The sequence below is a fragment of the Colletotrichum destructivum genome, chromosome 3 (genome assembly GCF_034447905.1).
Source record: "Colletotrichum destructivum chromosome 3, complete sequence".
In the NCBI taxonomy this organism is placed as follows: domain Eukaryota; kingdom Fungi; phylum Ascomycota; class Sordariomycetes; order Glomerellales; family Glomerellaceae; genus Colletotrichum; species Colletotrichum destructivum.
In genome coordinates this window covers 3,716,191-3,735,421 of record NC_085898.1, presented here as the reverse complement: position 1 = coordinate 3,735,421, position 19,231 = coordinate 3,716,191, and the positions used below count along the sequence as shown (strand labels likewise).

The window sequence follows — 19,231 nt, the reverse complement described above, 5'->3', positions numbered from 1 at the left end:
AAAAGTTTGGCTGACAAGGGTTGGAGTTGAGTCTATCGACTTTCTCGAAAGGAAGTTGTTCCACGGGAGAACCAGCCTGAGGGTCGGGTACCGCAGGACCATCAACGGACGACTACAACGTTTTGATTTACTTCTCTTAGCGCCCAGGAAGTGTTGTATTCTCCAGGGCGGACGCTACGTCTGCAATGCATTGATGAATCCAAGGAGACAACTTCTTGTTTTCCGAGCTTGTGTGGGAGCCGATATGTGGTTCTTCCGTCGACATTATGAATCGTAGTTGCCGGTCGGGCCATGGACAACGGTCCCGGTCAGGATGACCCGCAACTCCGTGGCATCACCCTCCGAATGTCGCCTGGCTACGTGGCCAGCCCGAATCAGAAGTGATGAAGCGACGTTGCGGCCCGAAACACCTGCGAATGCTTGTGACATAGCCTCAAGACAGAAAGCGAGCCTTGGCCCGTGTGGTATCATTTTGGTCATAAACTCGTAAGACTACTGCTTCGGAAACAAATACACATTTGCAGGTTTTTTCAGGTCACTAGAGCCCACGTTGGGGTTCACCAACGGCCACTGGTCGTCCTCAGCGACCTTGCTCGAGCCATTTAAATTCAGGTCCCCCAGCTGAATATCGTTTCCATCATAGATTGGGGAGTAAAGACCGCCGTCGTTCGTGACGTATGGCGTCAATGAGAGCCGCGGCGGATATGCCGCGGTCCTATTGGAAACCGTCTGCGACAAGCGGTTTCGCCGAGATGACGGGCTGCTCGTCTTCATCCTACTCCTGTCTCTGAGCCATCGCGGGATAAGTTTACTAGCAATGTAATCTCGGAATGTCTTCGTCGTGCCGAAAACAACAAAGGTCAACAAACTCGCGGATACGCCGGGAATGAAGAGCAAGAGGTCCAGATGCAATCGTTCCGTGCTTAGATCCGGGCTGTCGCTTAGTGAATCGCGAGTATTTTGGCGTGCGGAGGTGACTTGAAACATTATGGTGACGACCTGGAAGACACTTGAAGAGTTCCATCAGTTACTCCAGCGTAGATATGGATGGACTAGGAGGCAGGTTATGCTTACGCCAACGCGACAAATGCTATGCTGAACCGAACCACCAACCATCTGTCGTAGATACTCCCGCGACGCCTCCCGTTATTACTGTCGAAAACGAGCGTGTCGCTACTTTTCGTGCTGTTCGATCTTTGGCCGTATCGAACGTTCCACGATAGGAGGTTTCGGCGAGTGTAGACGTATTTGATCAAGATGACGATGAGGAGAACACCGCTACCGCTTAGGCAGAAACCCACTGCATCTTGTGTTAGGCGACTGTCACCTGAAAGTTTAAGGCATAAATTAGACTTACTGATCCCGTCGGCGAGAACGAGGAAGGGGACCGTCTGCTTCTGAACAGCCTCCAGTCGGAGGATCCCCACCAGCAATGCCGGAAGGAGAACAGCAAGAGCTTTTGAGATGTAGTTGACTCGTTTACGTAGCGACCTAGCAGGTTCGAGTTGAAAGATTGACTGAGTGAGAGCGAAGGCCCAGAACAGGGTCACAAGTGCTTCGACGTTATAGCTGTAGAACTCTGCAATGTGTCAGATCAGTGACGCCGAATGAGTGAGCCGCCACTTACGGATGTAGAACAGTACTAGGTCAAGACCAGTTGATTGGCCGGCTATGGCCAGCTCAGGATTGCCGACATTAATGCTCGAATGCCGGAACTGCTCAAGCTTGATGTCCCTCCATCGCACAAGAGTATGGGTCTGCTGTGCTACAGAAGCGGCTGTCGAGAGCCCTGTGAAGTATGAAATCAGTGCGACATCTGTGTGCAACACCATCAGTCAGACTAAAGACAATACTACTGAACCCATCATCACATTCACTCACAGCTGAGTCCCTCACGATGGGCATACACAAGCCATGCCATGAGGAGACTGCATGCTAGGCAGAAGAAGGAGTAAACGAGAACTCCCACAGCGGTGCCTAGCTCTTCTCGGGGCAGCTGGATGGCCATATCACCCCCGTGGATGTTGGTGCAGCAGGCCAGACATGAATTCGGAGCTGTTGGCCGGCAGCAGGGGACAAGCAAGGCGAATGGACAGACGAAAAGAAAGGAACTAAGAACTGGGGGAGGAGGGAAACAGTATGGCCATGTTTATCATGCAGCGCAGCCCCAAGATCGATCCGGGCCCCAGCGATCTGCGCATGGATAGCCTCCGTCCGTCCTTACTTGTGTAGCAGCGGAAGGGAAGAGAGCCAATATTAAGGAAGACCTGAGCAGGAAAAGCTGATGACCCCTGCCCGGCGCTCTTAGGAGGATGAAGGAACAATCAGGTGCAGTGACCAAATGACGAGACTTCCCAGCATTTCAGAGAGGCAAGGGGTGTTTGGGCCAAATTACGAGCCGCAAGCCCCCCCTACGACCTGCAGTCGGCGGTCCGGAAATGTCTTGGAGCGGGGATTCTACGAAGGGTGAGTGGCGGGGGCCGCTCGAGGTGGCTATGAAGAGTTTTACCTAGTTGTGGTGCACAATAGTGTAAGGTGATCTCCAGAACGATATTGCATCAGGAATACTGTTCTACAGTCTGTGAAAGGACTTCGGAGGAGGGGCTGGTTGGTGAAGGGTGTCGTGGCGAAACAAGCGGCCTTGTGACGGCATTCTAGCGGGCTTCTTGGAAGTGATCCTGACGGCATCTGCCGACCACAGACTCGGTGGCTAGTTGACCCAAGATGAAAACGTTGAGCTACAATCCGTCTAACAGAAGAACACCCCTTAGGTTAAAGCTCGCTGAGAAAAGTCCGTCCGCAGGATGATGAGTGTCAAGCTAAGTTATGCCTGAGGGTAAGTGGCATGGCGACGTACGAGTTCGACCGAACTATCCGCCTCAAAAAACAGGACCAATTTCTTAGGTTTGAGGCATCGATGGCTCGAAACATGTATGGTGAGAGGAGGCGTGTCCTCGAGAAAAGATTCGTCAGACGGTTGTGGGTGTGTGGGTGCGGACGCTGAGGAGGGTCTCCCGCGGACGGGCTTGAACCCGGCAGAGGCGACCGGGCCGAAGGGAGGGGGGCTCGACGGAAGGTTTCCTGGAAGAGCGTGAAGCGGCAACATTACCGCTGCCAGTGTCGTCGATGACAACTATGAAAATCCGATGTTTGCGCAAACTTCCAAAGAACATGAGAACGAACTACGCCTCCCGAATTTATCGAGAAAGATGATCACCACATATCATCTCATCGTTGAGCTGAGTTCAATGGCAGGGGAACATGCCGTGTCCCGAATGATCGGTGCCTGGGGCTCGCGATAAGACAGGGAGAGCCATGACGCGATTTCAGGCTAGTGGTTTTGTATTGGCCTTGGCCTCCTCCCCGAGTCAGAAAAAGAACATATACCAGCATGTGGCCCGATTGAGCCCGAGCAACGGATGTGGCTTCGGGCCTTGGGCCCGATACGGCAAGCTGGGTGAATCCAGTGCTAACTGCAAATTCTTGGTGGCGCAGTGTTGTTGAGATGAAAGGGCAACGGCGTGATGTGCCAGTTTCTGCTAGATCGAAGGTCGCGGGAACTAGGTGGTGAGCGTCGAAGTTGAATTCGCCGAACCGGATCCTGTCTGGCTGAAAGGGGAAAGCTTGAACCTCAATCGGAGGGTATGAGCAAGTATGATCGGCAGTCGCAGCGAAATGCCATGTCGTCGGCATGTGGCACCGTGGACCTCGAGAAATCAAAACAGCTGCTCAACATTTACCAAGAAGGTTCAGGCGAAGGATGATTTAAACCTCCACTTCCTTGGGGGCAGGAGGATCCTGGTGGCCCTGGCTGCGGAGAAGCCCTGTCTGCGGACCGCGTGTATGCCGTTGCGCAGGGAATGGAAAGCAAGATCGCAACCTTCCTCCCCCTGAGATGGAAAATCCCCCGATGGGACGCCCCCCTGCCGCATTCCAGCCACTTTGTGGCGCATGTAACAACAAGACACTAGTTGGTGGGGTCGTGGAAAGGAGCTCGGTCATTCAATTAAGCCTATGCCCTGCGATGCGCGTCAAGAGCGCGTCGAAAGCCTCCTCGCGATAAATACTTCTTGGCAGCACACGTCCCTAGTGATTTGACAGAATTGCACACAGCGTTTCTGATTCCTTGAGCAATTCCACCCCCCATTATATTATACTAGTTCGACAAGACTACAGAAGCATCGTATGAACCTGCGCTCTGACACCGCATTACCAACATGAACAACCTCCCACCACATTACAATGATGGCAATCGGGCCTTCCTGCAAGCCTTCGTGGCTCGCGGAACCCTTACGCTCAAAGAGGGACAGACAATTCTCGCCGAAATATTTACCATCGAGGCCGAAGACCGCGAGCCCGTCTCCCCGGAGCAGGTCACCCAACAAGACTTCGAGTCTTACCTGGAAGCCGCCGCCGAAGCCGTTTCCTTCTTCGATTACGAGGTCCGAAGCACCATTCACCAAGTCTCCAAGAAACGCGTCTACGCCCTTGTGAACACGGCTTCCGACCCGATGACGCAGCTCGCAACTACATATAATGCCGAACAGATCGCCTTCACCAAGAGGTTACTCGATGCCATGTTCGAGACGTACAACTCTCCGCGTATGGAGCTCATGTGCATCACTGAGATGCAGGCCATCAAGCTTGCCCGCCCTCCGCGGCAGCAGAACAATAACGACGTCGATGAGAATGGAGCACCGACTCAGACACAATCTTCGACGGATAAGGGACTCAAGCACAGCGAAGTGGAAGACATGCTTGTGAACCTGATGAACCAGGGCTGGCTGGAAAAGTCCAATAACGGGTTCTACAGCCTCAGCCCCCGAGCACTGCTCGAGCTTAGGGCGTGGCTGATTGACTCATACAACGACCCCGACGCGGCAGCGCAGGAATGGCAGCGCATCAAGTTCTGCGAGGCGTGCAAGGGAATCGTTACCGTCGGGCAAAGATGCGCAGAGAGGGATTGTAACGCGCGCTTGCACCACATATGTCAGGACGCATACTGGCGAACGCAGCGTAGCCACAAATGCCCCAGATGCTCAAGAGGCTGGGACGGTAAGCACTACGTGGGAGAGGAGGCAGAGACCAGTACAGAGGCCTACCAGAGGGGCCGCCGTAGGAGTGGAGGCAGGAAGGGCAGCATGGCAGATGAAGACGTGCAAGGAAATGGCGGGGATGAAGATGGGGAGGATGAAGTATGATCGAGCATGATCGGGCATGAAGCTCTGTTCGGAAGCTCATCCCCTGGATGCTTATAGGCAGTTTTCTTGAAGATACCCCGGACTGGCGGCCAAAGCAGAGGCCAGTCACTTGACTACCGTAGTTCACAGACATCCTGCTCTACACCCATAAAGAGAGAAAAGAGCAAAGCGAACAGTTTAGACGACCACCCAGTTCCTCCAAGCTCCATCCTACATCCTTTCATTGGGTCTCAGGGTCCCAACAAGAGAGGCGACATATTGGACCCTGGAGGGGCGGCCTCCAAAGTGGCGGTGCATATACTTAAGCGGGTCTCGGGCCCAGTTGCCGGCGGTCGCTTAGGTGCGGGCTGTTTGACATCGCGCTGGAGGGCTCCAATGGCAGGGGATTGCGATCATCCAACGGCACTGGTGACATCACGCGTGGCTGTGCAAGCCACTCCCACCCGCTCGTCCAGCCCATCCTGTGGCTAACACCTGAGCTGTCGCGGGACATGACGACGCTGCCACAGGAAAAGCCAGGGCCCCGGGCCAGACCCAGACCGCATGTGATTCAGAAGCGCTTGGCCGTTGAATAAAAAGAACCGCCGCGGACCGCCTTCATTAGCAAGACTCCCTAGGTATTCATCTACGGTCACACCAAACAAACCAGATACATCTGTCGCTCAAACTGAAATCTCCTGCACCAGGCAGACCGCATTCCCGCTCATCTGCAACCCAGCTCTTCGGCCTTGGTTCTGTGGCGCAAAGCCCAGAAACCCTCCGCCCACGATGTTAGAGTACCTGAGTTACAAGAAGTTTAAGAAGTACAAGACCGGAAAGGAGGCAAAAGAGGCGGCCGAAGCAGAGCAACGACCGCAACAGCAGAATGGATCATCGACGCATCTCAAACCCGACTCGCGGCCCTCGCCGTCGCGGCGCCAGACAAGTTCTCACTCCGTCTCGACGATGGCGAGCGCGGCTACGGAAGGCGGCCCCGCGCCCCTCCTGGATCGTAAAGACGAGGCCTTTTTCAGACGCATCCTCTCCGACCCGGACGAGATGGACTCGGACGACGAGAGTGTACGCCCCGCGCTGCCCCCGCGCAGCAAAACCCCTGAGTACACCTGGGACTCTGACGAGTCCCGCCGCGCCGCGCCGCTCCAGGAGCAACAGGCCCCCAAGAAGGCCGCAACGGTCGCCGTCGCGGAGAAGCCCCAGGCTTCGGGCCCCTCCAAGATTCCTAGCAAGATTGCGTTCCTCTTCAACAAGGCCACGGGAGGCGGCGACAAGGACAAGCAGCTGGCGCCCACCAAGCCCGTGGGGCCCGAGGAGGCGGCGCGCGAACAGGACGACATCTCGCGCGTGCTCGACGATCTGAACCTCTCGGCGCGCAACAACAAGGCCATCCCGCTGTCTGCCGAGTCGTCCGAACTCGTCGGAAAGTTCACCCTCGTCCTCAAGGACCTCGTTAACGGCGTGCCGACCGCTGTCGACGACCTCCGCAACCTCGTCGAGGATCGCGACGGCACCCTCAAGAAGTCGTTCGACAAGCTCCCCAACAGTATGAAGAAGCTCGTCACCAACCTCCCCGACAAGTTCACCGCCAGCCTGGGACCTGAGGTCCTCGCCGCCGCCGCCAAGAGCCAGGGCATTAACGCCGCCGAGATGTCGGCCGAGGAGGGCATCAAGGGTGCTGCAAAGAAGATGTTCACACCCACCAGCTTCGCGGACCTGGTCTCCAAGCCTGGCGCCGTGGTGGGCATGTTGAAGGCCATCGTCAATGCGTTGAAGCTGCGGTGGCCGGCTTTTATCGGCACCAACGTCATTTGGAGTGTGGCCTTGTTCCGTAAGTTCTAATCCCCCTCCCTCAAGACGCACATGTATCTCAATAGAACGCTGACTCTTTTTAACAGTCCTCTTGTTTGTGCTGTGGTACTGCCACAAGCGCGGCCGCGAAGAACGTATCAAGCGCGAGAACGCGCCTGAGATCATCGATGGCAGCGGCCGCATCGAGGAGCTTCCCGATGACCCAGCCCTCCCGGCCCCCGCGCGTTCTCGCACCGAGCCGGTCCGCTCGGATCGGGACCGTCCACGGAGCGATAGAAGTGAGCGCAGCCGGCGCAGTGGCAGGCACAGCTCGGGAAGGACGTCGCCCCAACGGCGGTCGTCGCCGACTCCCGACTCTCCTCGGAGGAGATCGACTAGGAAGTGAGGAAAGACAAACGGGAGGGGCCGCCTTACCCTGAGTTGTTCCAGCGAGCTCTCGCATTTTCCTTTTGTCTTGTTCAACAATCACGTCCTGAGTGCTGGACGATCTTTTTTTTTTTTTAACGAACGAATGAAACGAAGTATGAACGAATGAGCAGAAGCGCAATTGGACTTGTGAGATGGATCGCACTGTGGAATGATATCATGTGTCTATTTGGGATCCGACCTCGGCTTTTCCCAGGTCAAGCCTTTCCGCAAATATGAGAAGGCCTTATTGTGTAGAGACGGTGTTCTCCCATGCCTTCCCCAAATAGTTTTAATATACAGCCATGGATTGCAATGCAAAAAACCTCTTGAAAAAGAAGAAAAAAAGTTGGGTATCTCCTAACAATGTACGCCTTTTGATTTGTTTCTCTTCCAGTTCTCAATCATCCTGGACCAACTCTTTGATCTCGTCACGTCCGCCGGCCGCGAGACTGCCTGTGTGACCAGCCTTCTCGCCTTGGCCGAAGCGATCTATGACCTTACAGCCGTCCTGGATCCAGAAGTCGACCTCGTCGATGATGTCGTATACGATGTCTTCCACAATCTGCTCCGTGTATCGCTCTGAGACGGGCCGGACCTTATCCAGGCCGGGATATGCAAATGCGTACGACTTACTGGGTTCATCCTGGCCGCCGTCGATCATGGAGACCTCGTTGTCCGGGTCCTCAACAATGCCGGGAGGCGGGAACCAGAAGTCGGGACCGAAGTTGACCTCTGCGGCGCCGCCTCTGAAAACGCTCACGGCAGGATAGTAACCGAGCATGCCGTTGTCGAGGCCCTCACGGGCGCCGATCTGCGCCTGCGGTTTCGAGGCTGGGGGCAGGAAGGCGAGGAGGTCTGTGAAGGGGGTTCCCATGAGAACACCGTTCTTGTACACCTTGATGTAGGAGCTGGGGAGAGTCCGAAGGGCGGGGACGGTATGATTGGGGTTGGGCGCCTCGACCGAATTCGCGGGACCAGAGGAAACGGGCGATGGGTTCATCAGGTCTTCGAGCTCCTTGGTGGTGTGGTAGTCGATCTTCTCGAAATAGATATGCTGCTTAAAGCGGATGGGAATACGGTCGCGAACAATATTGGGCGCATCGAAAGCCGTGCTGTCGTCGTCCAAGCCTGTGTCAACAGCGGGGTTGTACTGGCCAGCCAAGACCTTCCGTTGCAGGCGCTCCGAGGGTAGCTGGATCTCCAGACCGATGACATCGCCCTCACGGATACCTTCTCCTTCCGGGAAAAAGGGCTTCGGGCGCGACATGTACACCTTCTCACCACCGACGTCGCGGAAGCCGTAGCTGTAGGCGTCGAAACCGACAGGGGCATCCACCGACGCCTCTCTTCTAGCAAAGCCCATGCGCACATGGCCGTGTGACTCGGGCTGTCCTTCTCCATTCTTCTTGTCGACGATGCCTCTCGTGATCTTGACCTCCCAGTAGAAACGTCCCTCGCGGATCGCCACGTTTGCACGCGTCATGCGGAACCCCTTGTTGGTCGTGATGTGGCGGCCCGTCTGGTCGAAGAACAGGTGGGTCGCGCTGTCTTCGAAGCTTAGGTGAGGGCCGTGAGGCTCTGCCTCCGTGCCGCGGTAGTAAAGCGATGAGGGGAATCCGGGATCGGCAATGCAGTGTGTGTAGTGATAGCTCTTCTTATTGTGAACACTTGCATTCTTGTCAGTCAGCTGCGACAAGGCGCATAGGCGCTGGCGAACTCACTGCTCCGAGGTCTCGTAGAACTGGATCTTGCCGCCGTCAAGGGCAGGAACATCATGGTGGTAAGTGAAGACAGCGGGGCGCGCGGGTTCGAAATCGGAAGGCTTTGGAGGAGCAAGCTTGTAGCGCATCGGGCTGTAGTCGCTCTGCTTAGGTTCCCGATGCTTCGGGTCCGGCGTGCCACGGTTGCTGTCGCCGCCGAAAGCGCCCTTGGACTCGCGCTTCTTCAGCGACTCCTTTTTGTTCCGCTTAGCAGGCATATCGTCGACGCCTTGAGGTTTCGGTGTTGCTCGGACGTCTGGATTGAGAGGAGATGGTACAGAGGGAGTAAAATCCTCCTCGAGGGCGGTGCGCTTCAACGGGATCGCGGTTGAGGTAGGAAGGGAACCGCTCAGGGTCGGCTCCCAAGGAGGAGGGGGAGTACCCGAGTCGGACGCCATTGAATCGGTTTGCTATTGGTAACGCGAGATTTCTTTGACTCTTGAACTGTGAGCGGCGGTGCTGGTTTGAGCCGGTCTTGTGTCTGGTGGTTAGTGGGAGACAAAGTCGCAGGTTCTTGCTTCTTGCCGTGAAGCGCGTGTTGCAAAGGTCGAAATTTTGAGAGCTGCACTGAAGCTACAAGACACCCCCGCGTCAAGCTCCTTGCTGTCACACAGGGGCCTGAGCAGGAAACCAGCAGGGGTCTAAGTATCCCAGGTACCTCGCGTCCCTACTTACTTCCCGGAAGTACCTACCAAGGTTGGTGGATACTCCCACTGGACAGGCGCTGCAGGCTTCAATTGACAACTGGAATCTCGTGAGGAGGGAAGCTCGCCACAAAGTTGATTCACATACAGCAACAACTTTTCGGTTGGCTGGCTTTCACATACAACATCTTTGTAACACCGCCTTTTTTCTACAGCTACTGAGATCGCAATTCATTCACTCAAGTGTTCAATATAATTAGCAAACGAAGGAGGCATTTGAAATGAGACTTGTCTTTCTCTCTATCAGCTTTCTCTATTGGACATTGTGTCCATCTACGATGCCGTCAAACGCCAGTCCCCATGCTTATCCTTACAAAGTGTACAGACAGTGTTGTTTTGTACAATACTTTTTCTCCATCCCAAGTCCTGGTAAATTGTTACACCCCAGCCCTCCATGACCTGACCGACAGCCCTCCCCTAAATGGCATGCTCCCGTTGCGCTTCCACAGGAGGGTTCCAAACCTCTAACTGTTTAAGGATACGTTGGTACAAGAACAGCATTGTGCCGCTCTGAATGAAGGTCCATACGCCACGAGGGCCCACGCCCCTGAACCATCCGCTGAGCCCCTCCGTCTGGTATATGACCTTGAGGCCCTGGATGACGGACGAGGTCTGCAGGTTCACCGCGCCGGGGCGAGGAGTATGTGTTGACGGAGATGACGTAGATATGTTGCGCATCTGTGATTTTGACGTCGAAGCATGCGTGGTAGTCTTGGCCGCCGCTTTACTCTCTTTTGGTAACAGGTCAGGGTGCACTTGGGTCTGCAGCCGCGTCTTGACGACGTCTAGGGGACATGTCATAACGCCAGCCAAGCTTCCGGCGAGACCACCAGTCAAGAGCTCCAGCGGTACACCGACATCCCTGCTCTGCTTGTAGGTACGGGCCCAGGCGTGGAACTGTTCCCAAAACATGAACTGGAGCGCCGAAAACGGGAGGTCGCGATAGAGCGTCGCTTGGTAACCGTGGAACAGCGCAGAAAGCCCCTCGTGGCGGACAATTGTCCGCGCAGCATCGACCGTGCCTCTGTAGTTGTATCCCGACTTGAAGTAGGGGTTGTTGTAACGTCCCTGCAACTGCATGCGGGTCTTCAACACTTCGGACGGGACGTAGACGACGGAGCCGGCCAAGTCTCCAAGGAAACCTAGGCATATTCAGTTAGCTTGGGGTTTCCAGTCATAGGCTTAAACTCAACGAACCGGCTGTTAGATAGGACAAGTGGTGCTGTAGGCCGTGTTCAATGAGAAACCGCTTGCTCCATTCGTATGTGCCGAAAAATAACATGGTGCCCGGGAGCGAGCCACTCAGTGCCGGTACCCACCCGCCATAGAGACCTCGTCTGATGCCTTCTTGCCTCCATATCGTGTGATAGGACGAGCCGAGGGACGTATACTTCGGCGGGATGTGCGGGTCGCCCTGTTGGCGCGTCTTGACCGTGTCCAGAGAGTGCATGAGCATGTCTCCCGTCGACCCGCCGAGACCCCCGGCTATCATAGCATGGAGGTAAGGCGGGCGGCCTTCTTCTTCGAATGAGTCATCCTCCTCCGAGATCATGTCCTGTCCGAACGACTGTCTATTGATTCTGATATCCGGCAAAAGTCCTCCCGTCTGTCCCTCATGTCTATCCTCTCCGGACGAGGCCGCCGCCGCCGGGCTCGAGACCGAGAAACCCTCCTTGATCGTTTGCGCACTGTTGTCGGCAGGGGCGAAGTAGCTGACGATGCGGTCAGCGACAGACATTTGCGAATGCTGCCTGTCGCAGTTACACCAGCTTCTCTCCTGTCAACGGCAAGTTCGGTCGGTCGGTCCCTCTCGTATGGTGGGTGATCGTGGACGTTGTGGTGCTTGTCGATTTCGGCACGGGGGGCGGGTTCGGTTGGAGCAATCGCACACCCACTGCGGGATACCGACGCCGTCTTCAGGTTTCCAGGGGGGAGGAAGGCGGAGAGAGAGAGAGAGAGACAGAAAGAGAGGTATCCTCGTCGGTGATTGTCGCGTGGAATTGTTGCGCAGTCGAAAAACTTGGCGGCGGCGAGGAGCAGCGAATGGTCACATTGAAATTTCCGACAGGGTTCCCGGGCTCTCTGGATTTTTGTTGGCGGTGCACAGACCACGCGCCGCGCTGCAGTCCCGCAGCGTCGTCACTGTGAGCTTCCTGTCTCTTGCTTTAACAGACGCTAGAGCTACAACGTTGGAGCTGCATTTCACGGGACGGACCCTGTGCCGAGAGCTGCGAGCTGTGACACAAGACGGTTTGCGCCGCTTTGCTGAGGAGGGGAGTGCCGGGAAACATCCCCTCAGACTTAAAGGGCCTATCCCGATAATTGAGGTAATCAATGGTCGCGATAGGAGATAGGAGGGGTATGTATGATACATGAAGGGTTCTTGGGACTTCGAATGCTTGGGCTCTAGCCAATGCCCCCGCCCCCCAAAAGACAGCCGAGTCTCCAACATCACTGCTTGCTTATTCGTACAAGAGGCAACCCCGGCCCTCGATTCAGTATCTAGGGGCGAACCTATATTCTTCCCACCTCACGCGCCCAAACTTGCGCCAGGGCCAGATATTCCAAACACACCGTCCCGTAACCAGCGCCATAGATATTGGTCCGTAGGTATTGCTGTCCAATGTCTGGCCCTGCGGGCCGTCACCCTCGACCCAGATATGCCCTTGTGGTACCCGGACTATTCCAGGCGGATGCGGCGCCCTCGGTGTGACATATTCTCCCTCCAGTGCAACAATTCGCTTGATCGCGACGGTCTCCGGGTGGAATGGGCTTCTACAGTACGCGGGAGAAAGGTCAGCTCATCCGACATCTCGGGGGCTCCGACAGCGCTCGCCATTGACGCACCTAAACGTGACTATCATGCCCTTCCGCAGTCCATCCATCGGATTCCACTTCCAAGTGAGCACCATGTCGTTTGCCACAGTGCTGTTGCGGTCCTCATTGTAGTACGGGTACATGGAGCCGCCGCTAATCGCTGTGATGGTCGCGACATGATCGTTGAACGTGATCACGATGGGGACCCAAGTTGCGAGACTCAGGAGACGAATTGTCGTGTCACCAAGGAAGCTGCCTCGCATGCGCGCCCATAGCTGTCGGTATGCCATGGGCGTAGATTGTGTGCAACTGGGTATGGGAGTCAGTGGTCGCTGCCTCTCGAGAGACAAGCTTCTTATCCTGTTCGTCACAACGAAACTTTGTGTGAGGCAGTTCACATCCCACGTGCTTATCATATCAAGTGTCTTATCGCGTTTATCTGGGCGGGTCCTGTTGGGGTAAATAGGTTATTACCTACTGTGCCACCGACTTACCAAGGTAGAGCGACAGTTTAGCATCAGAAAGAAATGGATGCATTGAATTTGTAACTCTCCTAGTAGAGTGTTCATACTCATGTGTCAACACTTTGACTTACGGGACAAGAGTTACGACCCCACGAACGAATTTGTGTTTCCTGATGTCCTAAAAGTTACCTGTGCTTCGAATGGCAGGACACATCCGGGCCGTACTTTGATGGCCTGTCCATGCTCTAGCCTATTTGGTCTTCATTGGCTTGCGAAGTTGCCCATGATTTTGAGTGATGATATCGGGGCTGACGGTGTATCACACTATTCGGACGAGTAGTGTCTCCCAATGAGCAACATCTGGCCTAGTCAAAACCCGCAAGATTCACTTGTCTATTCGCTTCCTTTGGGTTCCATTTCGAGCCATCGTTGGCACAGCTCATGGGCTTTAATGTTCCACCACCATCGTTTCTCGCCGGACCATGATGCCGGGCCCACTCCTCGAATGTCGATTTTCGGCCGAGACAGGCACCGTCTTCGCATTGGTGCACCGTTCATCTCATCCGCAGTATCCAAGTTACTACTCTCCAAAGCAGACCTCAAATCCCGGACTTAAGCTCCCGTAGCCGCCCTCGCATTCTTATGATACCCATCCCACAGTTAATCCTCCTCGCTGTCTTCGACCCTGCTCTTCGCATCCGATATGCTGCGGTCGTCCCTTGACGAGAGCACGTACGACTCGTCTTGCATACGGCGCCGCTCCAGGTTCTGCGCGACGACGGGGTCGAGTGTGCAAGGCTGCCGCGAGCCCTAGCCGCCCGCCGCCGTCGAGTCGCCGCGGTTGCTGCTCAGTCGCGACACGATGACTGACGGCAGGTAGTGTATGAAGAAGGGCTTGATTACGGGGACGGGGGGCACAGACGATGCCAGCGTTGACCCCGACAAAGCACCAGATGAACTGTTCGACAGCTTCCCAGCTGTAGTCTTGGCTGTCGAGGTGACCGGGGAGCTTCATGGCCACGCCGCAGACGCTATGGGCACTATATCAACGAGTGCCGAGAGATTTGTGACATGGACCCCGTGGCTCACAATCCACCTGTTGCAAAGAGCAGGATGATGAGCAGCGGCAGCAGCAAGATGAAGACGTCCATGACAATGCTGGCGATGCTGGGTACCATGTACGTGGTCAGCTTGTCTACGCAAGCTTTTTTGCTCTTTGGGACTGCCAAGTCCCAGCTGGCCCTGGTCGGCCGGCAGCCGAATATGTCGATGAAGACGTGAACGATCGAGTAACAAACAACAATACTTGCAAGGCTATAGACGATTTGACGAAATCGCTTTTCTGTGGAGAGTCTAAGGTACAGGAAGAGGATGGAGAGCTTTAGCTGATGTTGAGAGCGTAGAAGATAGTCGCGCATATGGTGTACTACGCTTGATGACGATGCTCAGCAAGGCCATTGAGAAGACTAAAGCAACGGCATCCATGACTATCTATCGTAAGCTTCGAACATACAGATGTCTCTTCATAAGAAAAAATTACAGTCGTCAATGTTGATGCTTGTCCGAACGATGTGGAATCTCGTAAACAAACGCAACGCCACTGTTAAGGCAGCAATGCTGCCATCGTGATGGCGGTGACTAGCAGCGAGCCCCTCAAAGAGGGCGGGTTCACCTGCGTCCTAACATGACCCAGTGGCACTTGTGAGGTCCAAGTTCTATCCATGTAGTTGGCCAGATGCTTAAAGCCCGGGAAATCATTTTGAGAGGCGTTACACCCTCGAACTCAAGTGCCACTGCCAGAGGTATACCACAGAGTGTTTAAACCCGGTTTCTCGAGGCAGAACTGTCAACATCTGCTTGCACCATCGCTGGTTCAGGTAGCAGGACGTCTCCGACCCGGGTAACCGGGACCAGCACAAACCACGAGGATGACCCGTTTCCCGGGAACGAGGAAGTGCAGGTAGTATTATCAAGGCCGATTGTACGAATTGAGCTTGGCCAGTCTCCCGATGTTCCCGATATATGTCACCAGTACGGGATTTCTTTCTTACCAATCTCTCATCCACATGACCATCTGTCGGCAGTGTGTAGCTCGATGTCATTTCGGAAGGTTTTTCCCCTTCGAATGGCTTCGAAAGCGGCTCTCAATGCCAAACGTTGTCGAGATATGGGACAGAAAAGACAGAGGAGGGGAGTGACCCGCAACGTTGACCGCGCCGTTGAGCTTGCCGAACCTCTCGACGGTAGTGTCGATCCACGCCTTCACGGTTTCAAGCTTTCTGATGTCAACCACGGTGCTCATGATGCCGCCCCGGGCTTTGGGCATGTCCTCCTCGATGCCAGCGATTGCGGCGGCGAGGTTGTCGGCCGAGGTGGCGTAGATGGAGACCGTGGCGCCGCGGACGACGGGGTAGCGTGACGGGGCAAGACCGGTATCGCCCGTAACGGCGATGGCTTTGCCTTGGAAAGGGGATTGGCTTGCCATTGAATGTGCTAATCGCATGTGAATTTCCGGTCAGGTAGGCCGAGAGAAACGGGGAACTGTTGGTTTGGGGTATTGGGTCAGCGGAGAACAAATAGAAAAGTAAAGGAGAGAAGTTGAACGGTTGGTATGTTACTATGAGAGGTTGAGCCAGTGACAACGGCGTGAGCATTACTTGATGTGCATTGAATCCTCGATGAGAGACTTGTCTGGGCTCATCAGGTCATCGGTCAATCATCTTGCGGATCTCGCCAGGAAGTTTCCCAACTCTCTGGTGGCTGTCAGCCCGTCTCTCCATGTCATGTTCGTCAAAGTGTTTTTCCCTGGACCTTGCAAATGACCAAAGTCAAGGGGATAACCCCTGCGACTGTCTTTGTAAGTCGACTTGTTGGTGAACCAACGACACCACTTACACGGGGACATGATGACCCCCTCTAAGTGGGCCTCGAAGGGGCGCTCTATTCCCCCTCGTGGATCGGTTCCTTGGGTATTTTACACAAACATAAAGACTAAACGGTCATCTTAATCCAGATTCGAACCAGAGTTGGTGGATCTCCGCAGTCTCTTGCGAAGTATCATACAGACGTACTAAACACAAGCCAGCAATCACTTTTGTACCCGAAGGCCCTGTGTGCTTTCATATGTATATATATTTCCCCGAGCATTCAAAATAGTGTCCTTTCAATGTTCATCCCATGAAATCCTCAATTATTTATGCTTGACAAATTCAATGTAGTTGCAAGGAGCGGAGGCGGCTCGGCGTGCAACCTACCTGTCGTTTTTCTAAGAACCCGGCTCCAACAAGTCTTCAGGAACCAACACAATCGGCCCATCTCACCAAGTGCCGAATAAACATGTGTACCACTTTTGGTAAAATGAACTGTACAGACTGTGAAAGCTGGTTCGGCTTCCGTCTGCGCCTCTTTCAAGCTTGTAGGAGAACAAATTGTGTGATACAAAGCTGACCCAAGACCAAAAAAGCCTTGGAACAACACAAAATCTTCCCCATCCCCGATCTGGTCTCGGAGAACCTCAGCGAACTTCTCGCTGTCAACGTCGTGGGCACCTTCAACTGCCTTAAAGAAGGAGATGCGCAATATGAAGGACGGCGGCAGCATCGTCAACGTTGGCAGCATCACGAGTAGTTACGCCTCGGCCGGGGTCGCCGCATATGTCGCCTGTAAGCGCGTGGGGCCGGGCATGACCAAGATTGCCGCTTTCGAGGGTGTGCCCCCAGGCGCATCCGCGTCAATAGTATATGTCCGTGAGTCAAGCATTTTTTGTCTTGCCCCCCCCCAAAGGGATGAATACTGCACTAGACTCGGCGAAAGAAAAGACTTGATCGCTTACGTGTAACATGTATGTAGGGGCCGCATCGACACGGAGATAATATCAAAGCCATTTGAAAGTCCGGCAGGTCAGTTCGGGCTCAGCACCGACACAGTGCCGTGTATAACCAAGCGCATTGCCGAGCCGTGGGAGATTGCCACGTTGATTGCCGCGCCGATGCCGCGTCGATTGCGTGTCCTCTTGGCGACGAGTCTAAGTTTGTTACCAAGGCGGCATGGTTCGTTGACGGTGGTTGAGTCGAGGGGAACTACAGATCATAAGTATCACGACCGAAGGGTGGATTCTGTGCGTAGACGAGCAGCAATGCTTGTTTAGTGAACAACCAGATTGAAAACAACACACTCTGGCGACTTGGACACCTGCGATTCGTTTTGATGGGGTTAGATAACCAATATAGGCACCATCAACATGGCTATCTTTCTTCCTGTGTAGCATAGCTGCTGTGTCTGTTTGTCGTCGTTTTGAAAGAACACTGTTTTCTCAACATTCGTGTCCTCGTGGTGTATATCGACATGACTTAGCAGCGCAATGAATCCTGCTTGCTGAGTAGTCTTTGTATTAGCAGCATCCACCCAGCTCTCACTCACTACCATCCGAGGGAACAGTTTGAAATGGTTGAATTCTTCTTTTGGTCGTCTCATTAGAACCGCTCGGGGTTCCAAGCCTGCCGATACGCTCATTCTACCAGCCGCCCCTTTTTTGTTTTGATGATGACTCCAGATAAAATTTAGACCTCCGGGTTGTCATCGCTCTCGCTGACACTCTCGTCACCGCTGACCTCGGCGTTCTCGCGCTCCCTCTTCTCCATAAGGGCCTGCAGCTCGGCGTCATCGCTCTCCGTGACGGCCTTGGGCTCCATCTTGACGACGAGCGAGCCGCCGGCGGCTTCGATACTGGTCCGAATCTCGACAATGGCCTCCTCGAGTCTGGCGATACCCAGCTGCTTATCCAAGCACGTGCTGGTCAAGACGTACAATGGGGGGGACACGAGCCTGACCTTAACCTGAGTCTGGTCGTCGTTGCGCGACTCGGCGGTGCGCAGGGCGGCCTTGACAGCGTCGATGCCCTCATACCCAAAGCAGGTCACCTCGACATCGGCACGGACCTTGGTGGGCTGGGGAGTAAGCCGCTTCGCGATATATGACTTCAACTCCTCCGAGACGGCCTCGCTGGGGAAGGTGGCGTCGTTCCAGACCTCAGCGTTCCTGTCCAATGCATGAGTATCTCTTTGTCCGTTTCCAATGTTCCATGTGATCCCAACTCACGTGATAGACAGCTTGAAGGCGTCAATCGCATGGCCGTACTTCTTGTTGAGAGGCCATGCGATGGTTTCGTACAGCTGCTCGATAGGGGTAAGGGTCTTCTCGGCGACGTGGCGCATGATGGAGTGGACCATCTTGCCCTTGTTGTACCGCTCCTCGCACTTGATGATATCCTCCGGCGACACACGGCGCTTGCTGAGATCGATATAACCCTTCTCCTTGTCGACACGGAGCACGACGACGACCTCGTTGCGGCCCACTCGGATAAGCTTCTGGATACTTCTGATACGACGTCTCGACAGCTCGGAAAGCAGGATCATGCCGTCAATGTTGTCGTACTCGAGCAGCTTGACGTACGCGCCCATCTCGGCGATCTGTATCACCTGTCAGACCCGGATGTTCCCTCTCCCACCCCTTTCCCCCAACTTGCCCACGGCGACCGGGTGGATTTGGGCCGGTTCGGCTCGCCCGTGTGCGTTGGGCCGGCGGGGCACAAACCTGCTTGACGTTGACCATGACGAACTCATCGATCTCAGGATACTTGTTTTCGAAGTATCGAAAGTGGCTGTAGTTCGGTTCCGCCATCTTCGCTGCTGGTTCTCGAAGTCGTCGAGTACGGAGGGTTGTGGCGGCGGTTGGGTTATGTAAAGGTCGAGGTGTGGAGGAGGGGCGGGGTGCGAAAGAAGGCGCGCGGGCTTTTTACACGTTCCTCCTAGTCGTCTTTTGGGCAGCTAGTTTCCTCTGTGCTCTGTAAAAATTCCGCCTGCTCGTTGGGTCGGTATCGCTGAGGTCGGATCGGTTGTTCCGAGGAGGAAGGTGACGTCGAAAAGGCGAAGAAGAGGAGGCCTTGAGGGTGAGCAGCGTTGCGTTGGTGATTGGGCGATCGAGTCACAATTTTGCTACTGCGGTTCACAAATCGCAGAAATCCGAACAATGGTGGGGGATGCTTGGAAGCGGTAGTCCGCGGCAGAACTAGT

At 54.8% G+C, this 19,231-nt stretch overlaps 11 protein-coding genes across 11 annotated transcripts; 3 read left to right on the top strand and 8 right to left on the bottom strand.

The window, feature by feature from the left end:
• Positions 1 to 264: 264 nt before the first annotated feature.
• Positions 265 to 489, bottom strand: CDEST_05231 (uncharacterized protein; the record flags this gene model as incomplete). Its single annotated transcript, XM_062921390.1, has 1 exon — positions 265 to 489. Exon 1 carries the CDS (start codon positions 478 to 480, stop codon positions 265 to 267), a length of 216 nt encoding a protein of 71 aa, XP_062777441.1. The 5' UTR covers positions 481 to 489.
• Position 490: 1 nt separating this feature from the next.
• CDEST_05230 (uncharacterized protein) lies at positions 491 to 3,848 on the bottom strand. The gene is made up of 5 exons (XM_062921389.1): positions 1,882 to 3,848; positions 1,628 to 1,816; positions 1,358 to 1,579; positions 1,075 to 1,300; positions 491 to 1,009 (listed from the first exon to the last, which is right to left on the bottom strand). The coding sequence occupies exons 1-5, from the start codon at positions 2,006 to 2,008 to the stop codon at positions 493 to 495; spliced, it is 1,281 nt and encodes a 426-aa protein (XP_062777440.1). The 5' UTR covers positions 2,009 to 3,848; the 3' UTR covers positions 491 to 492.
• A 218-nt stretch (positions 3,849 to 4,066) lies between these two features.
• On the top strand, positions 4,067 to 5,384 carry CDEST_05229 (Putative non-structural maintenance of chromosomes element 1, Zinc finger, RING/FYVE/PHD-type). The gene has a single exon (XM_062921388.1). It carries the CDS (start codon positions 4,218 to 4,220, stop codon positions 5,199 to 5,201), a length of 984 nt encoding a protein of 327 aa, XP_062777439.1. The 5' UTR covers positions 4,067 to 4,217; the 3' UTR covers positions 5,202 to 5,384.
• Positions 5,385 to 5,743: 359 nt separating this feature from the next.
• CDEST_05228 (uncharacterized protein) lies at positions 5,744 to 7,695 on the top strand. The gene is made up of 2 exons (XM_062921387.1): positions 5,744 to 7,026; positions 7,094 to 7,695. Exons 1-2 carry the CDS (start codon positions 5,970 to 5,972, stop codon positions 7,390 to 7,392), a joined length of 1,356 nt encoding a protein of 451 aa, XP_062777438.1. The 5' UTR covers positions 5,744 to 5,969; the 3' UTR covers positions 7,393 to 7,695.
• Position 7,696: 1 nt separating this feature from the next.
• On the bottom strand, positions 7,697 to 9,702 carry CDEST_05227 (Putative B30.2/SPRY domain, concanavalin A-like lectin/glucanase domain superfamily). Its single transcript, XM_062921386.1, has 2 exons — positions 9,137 to 9,702; positions 7,697 to 9,082 (listed from the first exon to the last, which is right to left on the bottom strand). The coding sequence occupies exons 1-2, from the start codon at positions 9,571 to 9,573 to the stop codon at positions 7,813 to 7,815; spliced, it is 1,707 nt and encodes a 568-aa protein (XP_062777437.1). The 5' UTR covers positions 9,574 to 9,702; the 3' UTR covers positions 7,697 to 7,812.
• A 390-nt stretch (positions 9,703 to 10,092) lies between these two features.
• Positions 10,093 to 11,919, bottom strand: CDEST_05226 (Putative mitochondrial carrier domain superfamily). Its single transcript, XM_062921385.1, has 2 exons — positions 11,077 to 11,919; positions 10,093 to 11,021 (listed from the first exon to the last, which is right to left on the bottom strand). The coding sequence occupies exons 1-2, from the start codon at positions 11,615 to 11,617 to the stop codon at positions 10,297 to 10,299; spliced, it is 1,266 nt and encodes a 421-aa protein (XP_062777436.1). The 5' UTR covers positions 11,618 to 11,919; the 3' UTR covers positions 10,093 to 10,296.
• A 455-nt stretch (positions 11,920 to 12,374) lies between these two features.
• On the bottom strand, positions 12,375 to 12,986 carry CDEST_05225 (Putative peptidase S26, lexA/Signal peptidase-like superfamily; the record flags this gene model as incomplete). The annotated part of the gene is made up of 2 exons (XM_062921384.1): positions 12,375 to 12,654; positions 12,727 to 12,986. 2 exons carry the CDS (start codon positions 12,984 to 12,986, stop codon positions 12,375 to 12,377), a joined length of 540 nt encoding a protein of 179 aa, XP_062777435.1.
• A 1,259-nt stretch (positions 12,987 to 14,245) lies between these two features.
• Positions 14,246 to 14,578, bottom strand: CDEST_05224 (uncharacterized protein; the record flags this gene model as incomplete). Its single annotated transcript, XM_062921383.1, has 1 exon — positions 14,246 to 14,578. The coding sequence occupies one exon, from the start codon at positions 14,576 to 14,578 to the stop codon at positions 14,246 to 14,248; it is 333 nt and encodes a 110-aa protein (XP_062777434.1).
• A 680-nt stretch (positions 14,579 to 15,258) lies between these two features.
• On the bottom strand, positions 15,259 to 15,645 carry CDEST_05223 (Putative short-chain dehydrogenase/reductase SDR, NAD(P)-binding domain superfamily; the record flags this gene model as incomplete). Its single annotated transcript, XM_062921382.1, has 1 exon — positions 15,259 to 15,645. One exon carries the CDS (start codon positions 15,643 to 15,645, stop codon positions 15,259 to 15,261), a length of 387 nt encoding a protein of 128 aa, XP_062777433.1.
• A 1,086-nt stretch (positions 15,646 to 16,731) lies between these two features.
• On the top strand, positions 16,732 to 17,307 carry CDEST_05222 (Putative short-chain dehydrogenase/reductase SDR, NAD(P)-binding domain superfamily; the record flags this gene model as incomplete). Its single annotated transcript, XM_062921381.1, has 2 exons — positions 16,732 to 16,910; positions 17,010 to 17,307. 2 exons carry the CDS (start codon positions 16,732 to 16,734, stop codon positions 17,305 to 17,307), a joined length of 477 nt encoding a protein of 158 aa, XP_062777432.1.
• On the bottom strand, positions 17,023 to 19,176 carry CDEST_05221 (Putative translation initiation factor 2, alpha subunit, nucleic acid-binding, IF2a, S1). The gene is made up of 3 exons (XM_062921380.1): positions 18,753 to 19,176; positions 18,258 to 18,628; positions 17,023 to 18,197 (listed from the first exon to the last, which is right to left on the bottom strand). Exons 1-3 carry the CDS (start codon positions 18,837 to 18,839, stop codon positions 17,720 to 17,722), a joined length of 936 nt encoding a protein of 311 aa, XP_062777431.1. The 5' UTR covers positions 18,840 to 19,176; the 3' UTR covers positions 17,023 to 17,719.
• Positions 19,177 to 19,231: the final 55 nt, after the last annotated feature.

What these genes read in the sequence shown, in the direction of transcription:
- CDEST_05226 (XM_062921385.1), bottom strand. Translation starts at nt 11,617, where the DNA reads ATGTCTGTCGCTGACCGCATCGTCAGCTACTTCGCCCCTGCCGACAAC. An exon ending in CTTGTCCTATCTAACAGCCG is followed by an intron (nt 11,022 to 11,076) that starts GTTCGTTGAGTT and finishes GAATATGCCTAG; the next exon opens with GTTTCCTTGGAGACTTGGCC.
- CDEST_05227 (XM_062921386.1), bottom strand. Translation starts at nt 9,573, where the DNA reads ATGGCGTCCGACTCGGGTACTCCCCCTCCTCCTTGGGAGCCGACCCTG. An exon ending in TTCTACGAGACCTCGGAGCA is followed by an intron (nt 9,083 to 9,136) that starts GTGAGTTCGCCA and finishes CAAGAATGCAAG; the next exon opens with TGTTCACAATAAGAAGAGCT.
- CDEST_05230 (XM_062921389.1), bottom strand. Translation starts at nt 2,008, where the DNA reads ATGGCCATCCAGCTGCCCCGAGAAGAGCTAGGCACCGCTGTGGGAGTT. An exon ending in CCATCGTGAGGGACTCAGCT is followed by an intron (nt 1,817 to 1,881) that starts GTGAGTGAATGT and finishes TGTTGCACACAG; the next exon opens with ATGTCGCACTGATTTCATAC. An exon ending in ATAGCATTTGTCGCGTTGGC is followed by an intron (nt 1,010 to 1,074) that starts GTAAGCATAACC and finishes GAACTCTTCAAG; the next exon opens with TGTCTTCCAGGTCGTCACCA.
- CDEST_05228 (XM_062921387.1), top strand. Translation starts at nt 5,970, where the DNA reads ATGTTAGAGTACCTGAGTTACAAGAAGTTTAAGAAGTACAAGACCGGA. An exon ending in TTGGAGTGTGGCCTTGTTCC is followed by an intron (nt 7,027 to 7,093) that starts GTAAGTTCTAAT and finishes TCTTTTTAACAG; the next exon opens with TCCTCTTGTTTGTGCTGTGG.
- CDEST_05221 (XM_062921380.1), bottom strand. Translation starts at nt 18,839, where the DNA reads ATGGCGGAACCGAACTACAGCCACTTTCGATACTTCGAAAACAAGTAT. An exon ending in TCATGGTCAACGTCAAGCAG is followed by an intron (nt 18,629 to 18,752) that starts GTTTGTGCCCCG and finishes CAGGTGATACAG; the next exon opens with ATCGCCGAGATGGGCGCGTA. An exon ending in GCCTTCAAGCTGTCTATCAC is followed by an intron (nt 18,198 to 18,257) that starts GTGAGTTGGGAT and finishes TGCATTGGACAG; the next exon opens with GAACGCTGAGGTCTGGAACG.
- CDEST_05229 (XM_062921388.1), top strand. Translation starts at nt 4,218, where the DNA reads ATGAACAACCTCCCACCACATTACAATGATGGCAATCGGGCCTTCCTG.